This window comes from Littorina saxatilis, linkage group LG10 (genome assembly GCF_037325665.1).
Source record: "Littorina saxatilis isolate snail1 linkage group LG10, US_GU_Lsax_2.0, whole genome shotgun sequence".
NCBI lineage: Eukaryota > Metazoa > Mollusca > Gastropoda > Littorinimorpha > Littorinidae > Littorina > Littorina saxatilis.
This window is the reverse complement of record NC_090254.1, coordinates 22,718,936-22,737,660: the sequence shown is the minus strand read 5'-3', so window position 1 is coordinate 22,737,660 and position 18,725 is coordinate 22,718,936. Positions and strand designations below refer to the sequence as shown.

The following is an 18,725-nucleotide window of genomic DNA, read 5'->3' as shown; positions in this document are numbered from 1 at the left end:
ATCATTTAACTTGATATCTTCGATTAATTCAATGAATTTCTCTTTTTCCAAACATGTTTTGTAACAATTATAAATGTCGAAACGTTCACTGCATTCTAAAAAGGAGAGAGAGGGAGAGGGAGAGAGAGAGAGAGAGAGAGAGAGAGAGAGAGAGAGAGAGAGAGAGAGAGAGAGAGAGAGAGAGAGAGAGAGAGAGAGAGAGGGAGAGAGAGAGAGAAAAATGTGTATTATAAATTTATTGATAAAGGAAAGAGGGAAACAGAGAGAGGAGGGAAAGGGAGAGAAATCGAGATAGGGGGAAAGAGAGATATATATTTGTACTCTAAATGTATTATAAGATAAGAGAGAGGGGGGGGGGGAGGAGAAAGAGGGACCGTGGGAGATACAGAGAGTGTGAGGGGAGAACAGCGGTAACCTTCCACTACCTAGGGTTTCTTCCCAGCATGACTGTGAGGTCTTGACACGCACCATGCCAAAGACCAACAGTAGACAATTTTAATGATGAACTCGAACTGCCTGAATCTGTGTTGCCTTTCTCATTGCAACTCGGCTGCATGATCACATGCCTGTATTTGTCATGTAAATTCTTACAACCCCGGATACAAAAACAAAACCAGAAAATGACGCCACAGTTTAAACAAAAAAAGCACGGCTTTACTTTAATTTAAAATAGCAACATTAACACCTACATGTTTGTTATAATGCAGTAAAACTATTACATATCTGATTATTCTTATTCACCTATTTCGTCTCCTCTACCCCTGTGCGTGTATTGTATGTGCCTCTTGTTTTATGGACTGGGCAAAGGAGCTGCGCCTTCGGCTATCAGTGTGACTGACTTTTAGGGTTTAACGTCCTCTTAGACCAACTGGTCTATATTGGGACAGGTATTGGTAATACGTTGAAGTTATGGTGTGATACTTTGATTCGAACAAGCCCGCTGTGGCTGTCTTCTTCGACACACCAGCATTGGGTTTGTCTCGTCAAAGTATCGAAATACGATCATTATAATCGGAGACGAGAGATGATGCATGCGTGTCTTCGTGTTTTCCAAGCCCTGAGACTTTCGCTGTGAACGTGGGATCTTTTTCGTGCGCATGTGTTCACACGGGGGTGTTCAGACACCGAAGAGAGTCTGCACAAAGTTGACTCCGAGAAATAAATCTCTCGCCGAACGTGGGGATCGAACCCACGCTGATAGCGACCAACTGGCTACAAAGCCAGCGCGCTACCAACTGAGCTACCTCCCCGCCGCGCTATCAGTGTCAAGTTACCAAAGGCGGAGGGGAAGTGTTTAACTAACCGTATCAAGCTTGTCGTGCATTCCGAACGCGTGTACTGGAGTGACTGACAGGGGCTAGTCTGGACTTGACTGCGCCTGAACTGATGCGTTGTTTCATCGAACTATTGACAGTTAAAAAGAGAAGTACACCTTCTTTTGGTTTAAATACATATTTATCCAACAGTCCGAATTAGCATAGAAAGGGCAAGATGAAGAAACACAAAAGCACGAGGCTCAAATAAGTGCTACCAAAATTAAACAGAAACGTCTCTGGCGAACGTTTTAAACAGAATTTTACGCCCTCACGGCAAAGCCATTAGGGGCATAACGTTTTAAACAGTATATTAAGACAGTATAAGCATTTTACTTCACAGTTATTTTTCAAGTCAGTAATATCAGTATAAATATCACACACTTGAATGTTGTCCAAGAGCTTCAAGGCATAGTCACTGATGTCATTATTTCAGTTATTGTCAAGATTGTGGGTCATGAGAACTTAATTGTAATATTAATGGTTTTATGATAATACTAAAAATAAACAGCAAGAAAAAAATATGAAAAAAGTTATAAGTGTATAGTACTTGTCTTAATTATAATAGTCCTGATTTTGTGATCAAGTGCTCTACACAAGGCTAGATGCAGAGGTCAAGGATGTCAAATATCACGTAAAGTTGAAGCAACCAGAGCATCGGTGGCTAGCAGAGGAACCTCCGATTGGGCCACCAGAAGTAGAGGTGAAAGGAGAGGCTGGTGCAGCGGGGTGCCCGAGCCTCAGAAGGATAATTGGCGATGCAGCAAGGCCATTGATATCAGCGTGAACTTGTTATCAGCCGGTGCCGTTATCGGGTTACAGCCGTAGCCCTTTCGCCGTGGCTTCGCCGAGCTAGCACTGTAAGTCAGATGCTGACCACCGGTTACGGGGCGGCGCCACAGGACCATGGTTTCAGCGTTCCTTTTCGTGTTGGTATCAAGTTACCGTGCCCTGGCCAAGAACGCTAGCATTGAAGAAGGGAGAGAAAAGTTCTACCTCCCCATCTTCGGTTTATGTAAACGACTAGGGCTCCTTGCATTAGGAAGTATTCGGATTCTAAATGTTTATTATTATTATTATCACTAGCAATACTCGTGCTCCTCACGGGATGTAACAAATGTTTTATGATTTTCATTAATCACTGATGGTGTGGATATTAAAGTGCCTATGCGAATCCATACCATTATCAATTTCTATTATTGTTGCAATGGTCGACTTATCTTGTCTGAATCATGACTGATTTATTATTGTATTCATAGCTTCAAAGCGATGGTGATTCAGTGGAGTAGATTAGCTCCCCTGATCAGCGAAGCCTTATAACTATCAGTCATATGATTACCACAAATATGATGGTTAAAACCCTTATAACTTTGGAACCAGCCAACCATTTTTTTTTTAAATGAAATTAAACATGAAGACGCAGCACATTAGTCCCTTCAACTTAAGGGGGAAAAAAAGAAGAAAAAATTCAACTCGATTTTCTGAGAAAAACATTTTTGCTGTGATTATGTAATTTTTAACTGCTATTTTGTAGACCCGTCCTCAGAGTATGTAATGAAAAAAGTTTCATTGAAATATTCCCAGAACTTTGGGAGATATGGCTGATTATGTATTTTGACCATCGGGCCCCGTAATGACCTTGACCTTTGACCTATCCAATATAAATGTTGCACGCAATAGGCTATCGTGTGTCTACATCTACCTACAAAGTTTGGTTGAAAAATACTTAGCCGTTCAGGATTTATCGCAGTTCCTATATTGTGACATACATACATACTTACGGAATGGAACAATCGCAAACGTCCCCGCTGGATGACGAATTAAATTATAAAAAACGTATCAGTAAAATAAAATAACAATGAACAGCACACATTCCCTGAAAAGTAATGTAGCGTAGGGGAAAGGGAGAAAAAAAAGTGACACCGCGTGGATTCGAACGTGCGTGATTAGAACGTGATGAAGCAAGAGTGTCCTAACCAACTGGCCTACTAATAATTTGCAAAAGTTTCAGGGAGAAATACAGCTATGACATTACAAAAACCATAGGCAATGGATGTTCCGTTTGCCATTCCAATAAGTAACAACAATAATAACTTGATAGGTTTGAGAGTGAACTTGATTTGACATGATACTGTGTTGTCTAAAGTGTTTATTGGATTCTCGGGCAGTTTTATCCCGGACGGCTGCATGTCGAGCTTCAGGGGTGCCTAAGGGCATCCGGCGGTAGGTAAAAATATTTAATGTTCAAATAAACCCACTTAATTAAAAAAATAAACACATTAGTCCCAGCCAGTCCTGATCGAGGTGGCCTCCACTATGCCCATGCAAAAGGAATAACGTGAAAGTTGCCCAGTACCACAGAAATTAGCAATTTCGTGTGACTGAGGCTACCAGTACCTGTATTAATATATGAATTATGATTGGCAACGGTAAGCGATTTCACACAGATTAGCGCGGGACAAATATTGACAGAATTTTTTTTATCATAACTGCAATGTTCTCCTCCCCCAAAAAACAACAGCAACAACGCAACACCTCCCCCCTCCCCAACCCCTAAGAAGAACAGGTCCGACAAACCCCTGCGTCACCCAGTGAGCTTTTTTTTTTAAATTAACGACGCCAATGGGATTCGATCTCCTGCCTCGGACACTTTCGTTTTGTCACGTTAGGAGAGCAATTTACCAACTTATCTATTTTGCGTCTTGACAGTTCGCGTGAGTGATATTTTAGTGACTTGTGTGACTGACCGGAACAAACGCAAACGTCCACCCTCTGGGGGACAAACAACACATTTGCATTCAAACAAAGTAGTTTGTTGATCATAGTGCAATTATCCCGTTTGACTTGTGTCTGTTCTCAATATGACTAACATATATATGTACTCATTTCTCCCAAATAGGTAAAGCTATTGAAACTCATTTTGGCTATGAGCTCGAGGTCCATGGGAATAAACGCTCATAATTATGTCCTGCGGATTGATGACCCTGGTGTCACTCAAAATTATCCCGTCAGGAAATGCTATTTCGTATACATGTACTCAATTGTCTAACCGGCACGGTTGGCCTAGTGGTAAGGCGTCCGCCCCGTGATCGGGAGGTCGTGGGTTCAAACCCCGGCCGGGTCATACCTAAGACTTTAAAATTGGCAATCTAGTGGCTGCTCCGCCTGGCGTCTGGCATTATGGGGTTAGTGCTAGGACTGGTTGGTCCGGTGTCAAAATAATGTGACTGGGTGAGACATGAAGCCTGTGCTGCGACTTCTGTCTTGTGTGTGGCGCACGTTCTATGTCAAAGCAGCACCGCCCTGATATGGCCCTTCGTGGTCGGCTGGGCGTTAAGCAAACAAACAAACAAACAAACTCAATTGTCTCCAGTAAGGACACAGTTATTTTCTCCGAAATTAAGGCCCCAGTTTGTGGTGATTGATATTGATTTGCTCTGTAGTTTGATGATCCTAGTGCCAACATTATCCCGTCAGGCATGGTTTAAATGTTTTCGTTTGCACCCACTTTTCTCCAAAACTGATAAAACTGTTGACACCACTATTCGGAAGCATGCTCATCGGAGTCGATGCCGAGAAGCTCTGAACTTTGGTGACCCTAGGTACCATATTATCCGGCCAGGAAGGGTTTTAATATATGCTCACTTTACACCCGTTAGGGTCTATATGTTCTATCAGCCCCAGATACTTTACTTGATATTTGCTTTCGGTCCAGCCGACTCTTTTGAGCCATATCAGATGTCTTATCATTTCGACGAAGAAGACTTTAAATAATAAAACAACAACCACAGCACGAGATGATAAACGGAAAGTATTAGGATCCTTATGGTCACTTGTTAATTATTATTTTGTTACCCCTTTATCACATGCCGGCTATTGATACATGCCATATCATTATTTTTGTTATCAAAACGAATACGTTGTGTGTGTGTGTATTGTTAGGAAAACTCCAATCTTTTAGATTAGTTAACAATGTATCAAGAAAAATCACATATTTGAGCGAGTTTCTAGGTGACCGTCTTCGTGATTAGGGACCTAATGTACATCCTATATGATCTTCCATGAATGGGTTCGGTTGCTATTTGAATTTTCTGTAAAAGGGGTCGCTCAGATAATCGTCAAAATGTAACTGACAAGTCCAGTGGCTAACGAAGGAAAGCACCGATCACCATCAAGACTAAATCACTACCAGATGTCAGTAGGAATGTTGGTAACTGATCCACTGACCGCTATCATGTTTCACTACTCGCGTACAGAACTGACTGGGCTTGCTAATAAGCAAGCGTTAGTTTGTAACACATTCCCTGGCCCGTCCCAAGAGAACATGAAAGATATATATGCTACACGGAAGCGTTCTGCTTTAAGCAGACTACATGTATAGACCGAAACAGTTCAAAATAATGATACTGGATTCAGACTTCAACATTATTGTTTTCATATTAGGCCTACGAAAAATGACTTACATAACTTATTTTATACTCGTTAAGAGAAATAATACATGCATCGAGGGACATTGCTTTTATTCTAGGCTACATCTCTTATGGAGGCATCTTACACACTCTCTCTCTTTCTTCACCCTCCCATCTCTCTCTCCTTCTCTCCCCCTCTATCTTTCTAATATTGACAACACCCCTCATATGATCACTCAACCTCTCCCCATCGCCCTCTGTCTCTCACCTTCTTACACACACTCTCTCTTTTCCCAACTCTCCTCTCTCTCCATCTCTCTCTCTCTTCAATAACTGACACCCTCCACTCTCGAATCTCCAAACATTCGGTTAAACGTGATTAACTGGTATCGTACCCCTATGACAGCTAATATTCCATATTCTCTGCATTCTCTGCTTGTTGCATTACGTTAAAGGTTTTAATGCTCTTTTTTTTCAAGCCACATTTCACGTCAACCAACTTTTATTAAGACGTTATTCAAAGCGTCATTGTAGAAATGACATTCGGAAATATTAGGGGAATCTCTGTCATAACATTTTTTCTATTTGTTTCCTATCAGGCATTTTTTGTTTTAATCACTTTCTTTCTTTATTTGGTGTTTAACGTCGTTTTCAACCACGAAGTTTTAATCACAAGTAATATGATACAGACACACAAAGAGAGACACCTATAGTGACAGCCGCTCTATCATGCTAGGACTGGTGTCAGTATACTGTGACTATACGAGGATGTCAATCAATCAATCAATATGAGGCTTATATCGCGCGTATTCCGTGGGTACAGTTCTAAGCGCAGGGATTTATTTATTTTATTTTTATTTTATGCAATTTATATCGCGCACATATTCAAGGCGCAGGGATTTATTTATGCCGTGTGAGATGGAATTTTTATTACACAATACATCACGCATTCACATCGGCCAGCAGATCGCAGCCATTTCGGCGCATATCCTACTTTTGGTTTAAACATAAGTTTATTTTAACAAAGGTTACAATCATGACATGTATACAAAGTTCACAGAAACAGCAACAAGCTAGAAGCTTATAGTGGTGTTCCTGCATGACAGTACAACATAAGGCGGTAACGGTTGAAAAATTTGTCTCAATAAACCAAATCTATTAATAACGTAATGAACGTTGCATAATGATGATAAAGAAAGACAGTAAAAGAAGGAAGGAGGGAAAGAAGATGAATAAAAGAAGAGGGATGGGTAGGAGATGTGCAGAAGTTAAAGTTGTTGTCCGGCTTGTAAAGCATTTATTCTGATTTACCCAAAGCGGCCTGAACGTTTAATGAACGAGTGTACGGTGGAAAAAAATTTCCTGTTCAAATCTGTGGAATACTGTCTGTCTCCTACTTTTCACGGCCTATTATTCCAAGTCACACGGGTATTTTGGTGGACATTTTTATCTATGCCTATACAATTTTGCCAGGAAAGACCCTTTTGTCAATCGTGGGATCTTTAACGTGCACACCCCAATGTAGTGTACACGAAGGGACCTCGGTTTTTCGTCTCATCCGAAAGACTAGCACTTGAACCCACCACCTAGGTTAGGAAAGGGAGGAGAAAATTGCTAACGCCCTGACCCAAGGTCGAACTCGCAACCTCTCGCTTCCGAGCGCAACTGCGTTACCACTGACTCGGCCACCCGGTCCGATGTAACCCTCTGCGACTTCAATCTCAGTGTGGCAGTACATTAATCTGCTGACCATAAACAAGGAATGCGTCCAGCTGTCTCTCTTGCTCTCCAGTAGGTTTCTCAGCGGGTTACCTGCTTGACGACGTTCTAATTGATGGCACGCGAACCGTGTAATGTATAGCCAGCCACTGCGCGAGTCGAACCGCTCTACGAAGACTAGCTGCTCATCTCCACGCCCCCCCCCCCCCCCACCCCCACCGCCAGCCCCACGCATCCCTCTCTCTCGCCCTGCCTCTCTCCCCCCGTTCCTCTCTCCCCCCCTCCCTCTCTCCCCCTCCCTCTCTCTCCCCCTCCTTCTTTCTCCCCCCCCCCCCCTCTCTCTTTACACTTAATTGTCAATCCGTTTTTCATTGCTAAATTCATACGAATAAATAAAAGCTTGATGTTTAGCAAGAATCACCTCTGATTTGTTATTTGCATTGTCACTGAAGACTAAACCGTCAGTGAAACTTAATACAGTTCGCCACCTGTTTACCTCTTTTTATATTTTAATCCAGACAGCATTATCCACCACCACCCATTATATAAACATTCTATTTTGTGTAGTCCCGATATCAATGTTGCACACCTTTTGATGCAGCTTTTAATAATATAAGAGATTTGATTTATACGTATTCCCTGTTTCACTCAATGAATATATATATATTCCCTAAAATATCCAGGTAATATACATATTTCCTGGAATTTGGAGGCCATTTTTAGACGTATTCCCTGACTTATATTTAGCATTCAAAAGGAGATACTTTGATGGAGTGAAAAATCTCTCTCTCTCTCTCTCTCTCTCTCTCTCTCTCTCTCTCTCTCTCTCTCTCTCTCTCTCTCTCTCTCTCTCTCTCTCTCTCTCTCTCTCTCTCTCTTATGCTTACAAATATAACAGCAATTGCATAACAATAGAATTTACAACACAATATTACACTGTTTGCACCAATGAAGTGAGAAAAAATGACTTTTGTATTGGCAAAATCAACAAGCCGTAATAACTCTAGTTGGCGGGATATATTTTGTTTGTTTGTTTGTTTGTTTGCTTAACGCCCAGCCGACCACGAAGGGCCATATCAGGGCGGTGCTGCTTTGACATTTAACGTGCGCCACACACAAGACAGAAGTCGCAGCACAGGCTTCATGTCTCACCCAGTCACATTATTCTGACACCGGACCAACCAGTCCTAGCACTAACCCCATAATGCCAGACGCCAGGCGGAGCAGCCACTAGATTGCCAATTTTAAAGTCTTAGGTATGACCCGGCCGGGGTTCGAACCCACGACCTCCCGCTCACTGGGCGGACGCCTTACCACTAGGCCACCGTGTTGCGGTTTGGCGGGATATAGTGATCCTTACATTCGTTCGAAAAAAGACCAATAAAGCTACCCTTTCAAACCATGTTCTGAGTTTTTTTGCTTATTTGCTATTGTGTTTGGTTGTAATATGTTATATAGAATTGTGCATGTGAAGTGATATTATATTTTTTAAATATGGAAAAAGTGAAAGCTGATTGAAAATTTATGGACAGATTAATTGATGAAAATGGCTCTCAATAACGACGCAAAAAGGAATTTTACAGGAGCAAGTGAGATTTTACAATAACGTGTTTGATAAAAATGGGAATTTTGTTGAGGAGGATGCTGAAAGTAAAGTTCTTAATTTAAATATTCCTCAGTTAAATGACGAACGAAAATATGGTTTGGAAACTGATTTTACCGTGTTAGAAATCGGCAGGGCGCTGTCTTTATTAAAAAATGGTTCGTCACCAGGTTTAGACGGATTGACTACAAGTTTCATGAAAAAATGTTGGCCTAAAGTAAAAATGATGGTGGTTAATTCCCTTCAAAGTGCATTTAGAGTCGGTGAATTGTCAGATACTCAGAAAAGAGCAGTTATCACGTTGATCCATAAGGATAAAGATTTGCCGAGAGATAGCCTTAAGAATTGGAAACCCTATATCTGTAACCAATACAGATTATAAAATGCTGGCAACATGTTTATCGCAGCGCGTATCTGGTGTTATTTCTGACCTCGTGTCAGAAGATCAGACAGGATGTATTAAGGGAAGAAAGGCAAGTAACTTGATTAGATTAATTGATGATGTCATTAATTACGCTAATGAAAGAAATCAAGCAGGTATATTACTTGCCCTTGACTACGCCCGAGCCTACGATTCCATCTCAAAAGACTATGTGGTCTGGTCCTTTAAAAAATTTGGTTTTGGCGAAAAATTTGTTAAATGGATTAAAGTTTTAAGAGAAGTTAAAAGGGCAATAACCAACCTGGCTCTTCCACGGTCTCAAATAGCATTACATATTGGTTTAATTACAAACACCACGAGCTGCATAAATTATATGGGTTGGATTTCGGAAGAAATAAGTGTAGAATTATTAGCAATACAAATCCGAAGTCACCCCAATATTAAAGGATTTGCCTTACCAGATGTAGGTTTTGCAGAACAAACATCGCGTATCTTGAAACTGGCTATGTACGCCGATGACATAACTGTTTTACTTCAAGATAAAAACGACATGGAAACGGTTTTGAAAATTATTGATGATTTTTCCAATATATCTCGCTTAAAATTAAATAAAAGTGAAACGGAAGCAATGTGGTTCGGATCGCGTAAAAACTGTCAAGAGAAATATTGCGATATTAAATGGAATACCCAGGTTAAAATCATGGGAATTAGTCAGTTTTAAAAATGACATCCCGGCCTCTGAAATTATGGAAAATTGGTCCAAAAAGACTTGAAAAAGTTGAACAAATCATTTGCAGATGGTCAAGAAGAAATTTAAGTATAAGCGGCAAATTATGTATTATTAAGTCCTTCTTAGTTTCACAATTTGTTTACGTTATGCAGGCGCTTCTTGCCCCTGTTAAAGTTCTCGATAAGTTGAATACTATTTTGTTCAGGTTTCTCTCGAAAAGGAAGTATTCAAATACAAAAGCCTTTGAAAAAGTTAAACGAAATGTATTGTGTAATGTGGTGGAAGAAGGTGGTATTAACATGATAAACGTCCACGATATGCAGACTTCTTTTTTACTGACATGGGCAGCAAAACTTCAACAACAAAAACATGAACCGTGGACAACGATTCCGTTAAGTCTTTATCAGGTATTGGGAAGAAATTTACTTTGTTTTAAAGCCACAACACTACTAAAACCAAGGTATTGAATGCATTCGATCAAACTTTTAGACAGAAGTTCTCTTAAAATGAATCCATAATAAAGCATTGATTTATGAGAGAGAAGATCGCTTTGGCGATCAATGTTTGTGGAACAATATAAAAGTGGTTTATAAAAATAAAAGCTTATATTTTAAAAAATGGATAGAAGCGCACTTAGATACGGTGAAAGATATTTGGGTTAACGGAGATATGATTCCTTTTAACCAGCTGTGCACAAAGATAAGATACAGTCCCTCTAGATTTTTTTTAGTACCGCGCAGTGAAGACTGCTGTGCGAGCGCTTGCACTTCGCAAAAACACAGCCAGCCCGCGAGCAGGCGAACACAATAATGACCTTGACACACGGAACCCTGTGATCATTAACCCCTCCGCGAGAAAGATTCGCATGCTGATAGTCCAGTCTAAAGCGAGCGAGCCTTGCGCTGCTACATTTTGGTTACATAAATATCAGGTTAAACTAGATCACAGTTATTGGCTGTTAGCAAGCAAATGTACAAAAGAAGAAAGATTGGGATTGTTACAATGGACAATATTACATAATATTTATCCCACGAATATATTATTAAATAAAATGAAAATTAGAGAAACAAAATTATGTACATTTTGTAAACACATTGATTATGTTGAACACTTTTTTTGTCAATGTGAGAAGTTGACGAGCTTTTGGGAAAATGTTGTCCATTATATTTTTAGAAATACAGGATCAAATGTGCACCTCTCAGAACACGATGTCTTGTTTGGTTATCAACCTAGTAATATATGCCAAAATAATAAGGTACTTAATCACATTATTTTGATTGCAAAAATGTGTATTAGTAAATATTAGTATGGTGATAGATACGATTTGAATAGTATATTGGAAAATAAAATGTACATTAGAAGATTGTGAGTAATGTATAAGTCGAGATGAGGTGAAGTGATATATGACGTTTGTGAATATTATGAGGGGGGTGGGAGGGAGCGGATGGACGAGAATAAGAAAAAAAAAAAAAAAAAAAAGTAGAAAAAAAAGTAACCATGTATGGCTCCTCAATTGCTTTTTGTATTTATAAACAACCATGCAAACCACAAAACAAAAACAAAAAAAGGTTTTCTCCAATTTAAAAAAAAGGGGGAAATTACTACATTTAGAATGAAACTGAACGCACTGCATTTTTTCACAGTGACCGTAGTCCGCCGCTCGCGCAAAACGCAGTGAAACTGACGAGACTGTTTAGCGCGGTGGTGGTTTCGCTGTGCTGCATAGCACGCTTTTCTGTACCTCTCTTCGTTTTAACTTTCTGAGCGTGTTTTTAATCCAAACATATCATATCTATATGTTTTTGGAATCAGGAACCGACAAGGAATAAGATGAAATTGTTTTTTAATCGATTTCGGAAATTTGATTTTGATCATAATTTTTATATTTTTAATTTTGAGAGCTTGTTTTTAATCCGAATATAACATATTTATATGTTTTTGGAATCAGAAAATAATGAAGAATAAGATGAACGTAAATTTGGATCGTTTTATAAAAAAACAATTATTTACAATTTTCAGATTTGTAATGACCAAAGTCATTAATACATTTTTAAGCCACCAAGCTTAAATACAAAACCGAAGTCCGACCTTTGTCGAAGATTGCTTGGCCAAAATTTCAATCAATTTGATTCAAAAATGAGGGTGTGAAAGTGCCGCTTCAACTTTTGCAAAAAGCCGGATATGACGTCATCAAAGACATTTATCGAAAAAAAGAAAAAAATGTCTGGGGATATCATACCCAGGAACTCTCATGTAAAACTTCATAAAGATCGGTCCAGTAGTTTACTCTGAATCGCTCTACACACACACACCTACACAGACACACATACACCACGACCCTCGTCTCGATTTCCCCTCTATGTTAAAACATTTAGTCACAACTTGACTAAATGTAAAACGAGAGACAGAGAGAGAGAGAGAGAGAGAGAGAGAGAGAGAGAGAGAGAGAGAGAGAGAGAGAGAGAGAGATATGATGATGATGGAACTTTATTTTTCAAGGATAGAGGTTTAAGGCGACGCCTTTTCTTACAACCGGTCCTTACTTCTAATACAAATGTCTATAAAAATGATAAACAAGTAAAGCAACATGACAAATAAACAAAGTAAACGAACGTACCAGCAAACAATCGACAAGTAAGCAAACAAGCAAATAAACATAAACAACAAAATGACAAAGTAAGCAACATACAAATCAAAAGCAAAACATGCAACATATTAATTGAGGTTACACATGTAAAGTGATCGACGGTTAAAGTTCCATCCTCACCTAATCACACTTTACTGACACTATACACAACCATCAGTGTGTATAGGAAACAGGTACTTAACGCCTTCGTCCGTACGGGTTACACACTGTGTATAGCCAAACGGTACCTAATGTGGATTTCGTACGTACAGAAGTCACACAGATCCGTCTGCGTATGACCGGTACCTAAGGTGCTCCTCGTCCGTATGTGTGTGTGTGTGTGTGTGTGTTTGTTTGTGTGTGTGTTTGCTTGTATATGAGTTTGTGTGTGTGTGTTTGTGTGTGTATGTGTGTTTGTTTGTCTGTGCGTGCTTGCGTTCGTTTGTGTGCGTTTGTGTGTGTGTCTGTGTTTGTTTGTTTGTGCGTGCTTGCGTGCGTTTGTGTGTGTGTGTCTGTGTATGCGTTTGTGTGTGTGTGTGCGTGCATGCATGCGTGCGTGCGTGCATGTGTAAATGTATGATTCAGATTAGATTCCTCCCACTATTATGGTTCTTGAGGACAATAAGTACGTTACTAAGCGATGCGTACACCGTGGAAAAAGGCGAGCGACACTCATTCCGAATGACACAACAAAGATTAAAACAAGAATTCTATGCTTTTAATTTATTGAACTATCATCTTCACTGTGTACAAAACAAATACAAAAATCACAAAACATGTGCAATACGCATCTTGTATTCTGAAAAAAAGCAAATAGTATATACACTAATAACTTTGTGCTCGAGTAAGCATAATTATAGCAACAGTATACTATGTTTTATTGGTGTTATAAAAGATAAACAAAACACTTTGCGGTTGTCACTCTGCCAAACGTTCCGGTTAAAAACAAAATCTAAATACTATATTCTCCTCGAGACGTGAACATGTTCTGAAGGCAAAGGTACACTTTGTTACCCTGTACACTTTGTTACCCTGTACACTTTGTTACCCTGTACACTTTGTTACCCTGTACACTTTGTCACCCTGTACACTTTGTTACCCTGTACACTTTGTTCTATGTTTACAAAGCAATAAACAGTACATGCTACTGCTATGTTAGAAAATCTCATGATATATACGACGTTTTTTCTATGTTCCGAACTATATAATTTTTTTAATTTTCTTTTTTTAAGTTAAAAACTTGTTCATGCTTCACATTGAATTGCTTAGTCTTCAATTATTTCTGGTAAGCAGTCTGGCATTGCTTTTTTGTTGTTGTATATTCCCATTATATCAGTTTTGTCTGGTTTACACTGTAACTTTTAATTATTTCTGGTGAACAGCCCAGCCTTGCTTTGTTGTATCTTATTCTTTAAATTATTTGTGGGTAGCAGTTTTGTTTTGTCTTTCTCAATCTTTCAATTATCTTGGGTTTGTTTTGCTGTATATTCCGTTTATTACTAGTTCGCAGTTTTGCGTGGAGGGGGGGGGGGGGGGGGGGGGGGGGGGGTGGTGGTTGCATGAGGATGGTAGTGGTTGGATGGGTGGTTACAATTTGTTTGTGTTTTATTGTATCTTCTGATTGTTTCTTGTATGCTGTATGCTCTCTTTTTTTCCTTTCTTTTTTTCGACCGGTGTTGCGTCCAGATTGCTTCAACCCATATTTTTGGCCTGATTCTTTTCTTCTTCTTTTCTTCTTGTTTTGCTGTATATGCAAAGTATTTCTGTTCAGCAGTGTGGTACTATTTTGCAGTATATCTTCTATTACTGCTGATCAACGCCCTGGTCTGGTTTTGTTGTATCTACAAATCAATTCTGGTCTGCAACTTTGCTTTATTTAGATGAATCTTTTGTTTATACCGGTGAGCAATGTGTGTGTGTGGGTGTGTGTGTGTGTGGATGTATCTCTCAATTATTTCTGGTTAGCTCCCTGGTCCTTCTTGTTTTGCACGACGCTCTCCACACCTTTGACATGTGCCGGTTGCAGAGGGTCGACTTCCGTGCTCGTCTCGCTGAGCGTAAATGGAACCTGAGACGGGGACCTTCCGCGGGACGAGGCGGTTGCACTGGACGCCTTGCACCTGGAGGTGTGCTTGCCCACCCTCCCCGTGTCCACAGACACGGACAAGTCCAGGCGTGTGGAGTCGGATGTCTGAGCGTCTTCATCCACCTCCGGCAGACTGGGCATAAGAGGCTGGCTGAAGCGCTTTTCCATGAACACAGAGGACGCCCCGGGACCGAAGAAATAATCCAGCTCATGCTCGAAGTCGACTTCATGCTGGACCGCGTCGTGGAAGACGGAGGTTCTGGCTGGTTTCTTTGTGCGGAGGTTGTGGAAGATGTCGGCGAAGACCGTGTGCCTGTCGCGCCGAGGGTTGGTGCCGTCGTGGGGTCCCCAGCGCCTGTGTGGCTTCATCAGCCCGGCGATGAACTGAAACACATCGATCACAATAAGTCTAGCTTGTACCTTCTTCTTCTTCTTCTTCGTTCATGGGCTTAGACTCCCACGTTCACTCATGTTTTCAGCACGAGTGGATTTGTAAGTGTATGATCGTTTCTACCCCGCCATTCAGGCAGCATATGCCAATGTCGGGGGAGGCATGCTGGGTATTTTCGTGTTTCTATAACCCACCGAACTCTGACATGGATTACAGGATCTTTTCCGTGCGCACTTGGTCTTGTGTGCTTGCGTGTACACACGAAGGGGGTTAAGTCACTAGCAGGTCTGCACATGAGTTAACCTGGAAGATCGGAAAAATCTCCACTCTTAACCCACCAGGCGGCAGCGACCGGGATTCGAACTCACGACCTACCAATTAGGAGGCCGACGTCTTACCACCACGCCACTGCGCCCGTTATGGCTGTCTGCGGTCTACTGTTCCATCATGACAACGGCAAGATCTAGATCAGCACTTTTCAGGACGTGTACGGGAACGTGTACGACTACGAGTAACGTCATCAAATCTAGTTTTTACGTCACGCGTTTGCCAAGATCTGCAGTCTTGGTGGGAGCAAAACAACGTATGCATTTGGAACATTGGAGAAAAAAGTGAGTCACGGGTGACCCAATATCTACACGTACACGTACAGGTCTTTGCTACACGTTCGACCATCTAGACCACTGTAATTCCAGCGCGCACACAGAAACTGTATACCTAGGACTCTCTGGAGGCCAACGATATTCCCCTTGTCACACACCTAGCATATTCACCTGACTTAGCCTCCCATGGCTGGTTTTCGTTCCCTTCCGTCAAGAGGCAGTTGAAAGGAAAGCGGTTTCAGATCGCCTAAGATTCCCGAGCATTCTTCGAGGTCGTCATTTTGGACATACCCCAGTCAACATGATCGGGTGTCATGGACAGTTGGTTTTAGAGGTCAGGATACTAACATGTGCACAGACTGAGGGGGATTTCTTCGAAAAACTGGAGTAGACAGATTGGTTGCAAGTGTAGTTGAAAAACCAAATTGCAAAATATAATGACTGGCCTGGCTTTGTATAAGTAAAGTTTTAGCAAGTAATGTTCACACATTTATAATTAATGACACACATATTCAAAAGCTAGTGGTGCGAATGTTGCCACCCCTCCCAACCCACAATTATTGTGCGGTACCAATGAAATGTGGTACACTGATATCAAAGTTGCTGATCAATGAAATAAAAGTAAACAGAATACTGATTTTATTTCCGCTTTTTTCGCGTGAAGTTTTCAGCACTATTACATGTCCGAGAGACGAGCACGTTTTGTTACATTGTCTAATGCATGAAGTTTGCTCTTAAAAACCAGAACCAGCTTCAGTCAATCAGCAACTTTTCAAAGGGCTTTCAGGCAAAAGACGTATCACTTTTTTATTTTTTTTTCTCCATTTAATTTGAAACTGTTGTATTTGGTTTGCTAAAGGTTTGTATACTAGCTCATCTTAATTACTTCCATTAGTGTGCAGACTTTTATGATAATGTGTTAATAAACACAGGAGATACAGTTTTGACATAAATTTCATGTCTTGCGCCTCCTTTATCGAACCGTTGTCACGAACTGAACGATCCCTCTCAATGCGGTCAATGCGCATGCGCTAACATGGGGAGATTAATCAGGTCGTGAATAACCTAACCCTAACCCTAACCCATGGTTCGTTCGGTCAAAGGGTTGCATTTTTTAAGTCCAAGATTGGCGCATGCGCATTGACCGCAATGAGAAGCATACATGCCAGGCATACATGTTGAAAATCGTAAACCGATTTGTAATGCAAGGCCGTAAATGTCACTAAGGGGACATACCTGTTTGCAAGGAAGCTGTTTGTTATTTTTGAAGGTGCAAAACTTATAAAGATGAAGAATAAACCAGATGAGGATCGGCGAGATGATCAGGCTGGAGATGAAATGTCCAAAGACGTGTGTGTTAAAGGTGAAAAGTGAGTGGTCGGTAAATTGTGTCATCACTGTGCCCACAAACACCGCCTGCAACGAATGCAATCCGCGCTAAGATCATCATCATCGTCATCGTCATCGTCACCGTCACCGTCACCGTCACCGCCACCGCCACCGTCATCGTCCGACTCAACCGTCATCATCATAGTGTGTGTGTATCACCATGCGTCATCATCATCATCAGCAGCAGCAACATCAGCATGAGGAACATATAAACACCATGATTGATTATTGTGTAAGATCACCATCATGATAATCATTTTTTTAGGTGTGCTGTATAAGATGCTGCTCAGCTCAGAGCACTGTTGAAGCAACGATTTGCCTTTTGGTGATAAAAAAAAAGATACTAACAGTCACAACATTTACCTAACAAAACCACAGTTTGACAAGTCAAGTCAAGTCAATATTTTTTTTTTAAATCTAGGGTTACAATTACATGAATTAATACAAAATTAATGCAATAAACACGACAAAAAAGATGTGTAATAATGCGACACAACACTTCTAATTAACCGAAAATAAATCAAGCTTAATTCATAACTAAATAATTGTAATCATACATTTTTTTACAGGAATGTATGTTTCTGTGTTCGTTTTTGTTTTAAGAAAAAACGTGATCAAACAATCAGAACTCTTTCAAAATACTCTCAATAAAATATATCAAATTCAATAACTTTCGGGTTTTTGTTCATTCAAATAAATGTTTAAATCTGACTGCATTTGAATTTCTACGAAAATACAATGGTAACAACCTTTTCCTCAAATTTTCTAAAAAATTACACTGGAATAATATAATGAAATTCATCTCCGAGTTCTCCAGACTGCCATTTAACACATATTCTGGTGTGTGTGGTGTATTTAACATTCGGCCATTCTGTATTGGCAATTTATGATTTAAGGGCAGGTGGGCCAGTGCAAAATTGACCAAATCGTTCAAAACACTGTTTTGGGTATTTTAGCAGATTATGTTTCCATAACATACCTATCATCCATGTGTGTCGGTGTTTTTGTCAAAAGTGTCCTATTTATCTGTCAATAAAGACAAAATGTGAACATGTGTGGCATTGATTGTCTTCTGTAGTCGATATTCCCCCGCCAAAAAATGTCTCATTTCAAAGGCTAGTTACGGCTTTGTCCTCAGCAAAACAGTGCATTCACGACATACGAAACTGCGCAGCAGCTCTTGACCTATAACATGACCTCAGTGTTTTGATGAATGTTCCATTCACTCAGCCACTTGTCCGTTGCAAAGGCAGCAATCGTAATCGAACGGAAATGTCCTTATTTGGAAGGTACTCGACATCCATTGGTTCGTTTCATAAACCGAAATCGGGAACCAGTTTACTTTGTGAGTGCGCATGCTCAGCTTACGAATTTTGCATACGGAAACTACCGAAGAGACTCTCGGCCATGACGGGAACACCCGAAGTTCACTCGGTTTTACAACATCCTGGTTACACATCAAACGATCGGTGACA

General features: G+C 40.4%; 1 protein-coding gene across 2 annotated transcripts in view; it reads right to left on the bottom strand.

Moving 5' to 3' along the window:
• Nucleotides 1-13,490: 13,490 nt before the first annotated feature.
• The window catches only part of LOC138978436 (sodium-dependent nutrient amino acid transporter 1-like), a 63,406-nt gene continuing 58,171 nt past the window's right edge, over nt 13,491-18,725 (bottom strand). The window contains exons 14-15 of one of the 2 annotated variants that reach the window (XM_070351176.1): nt 17,098-17,277; nt 13,491-15,252 (exon numbers count right to left, since the gene is read on the bottom strand). In XM_070351176.1, the coding sequence (XP_070207277.1) occupies nt 14,734-15,252; nt 17,098-17,277 (699 nt within the window). In that variant the 3' untranslated portion in view covers nt 13,491-14,733. The remainder of the gene's footprint in view (nt 15,253-17,097; nt 17,278-18,725) is intronic. The other variant, XM_070351177.1, reaches the window with a different exon arrangement.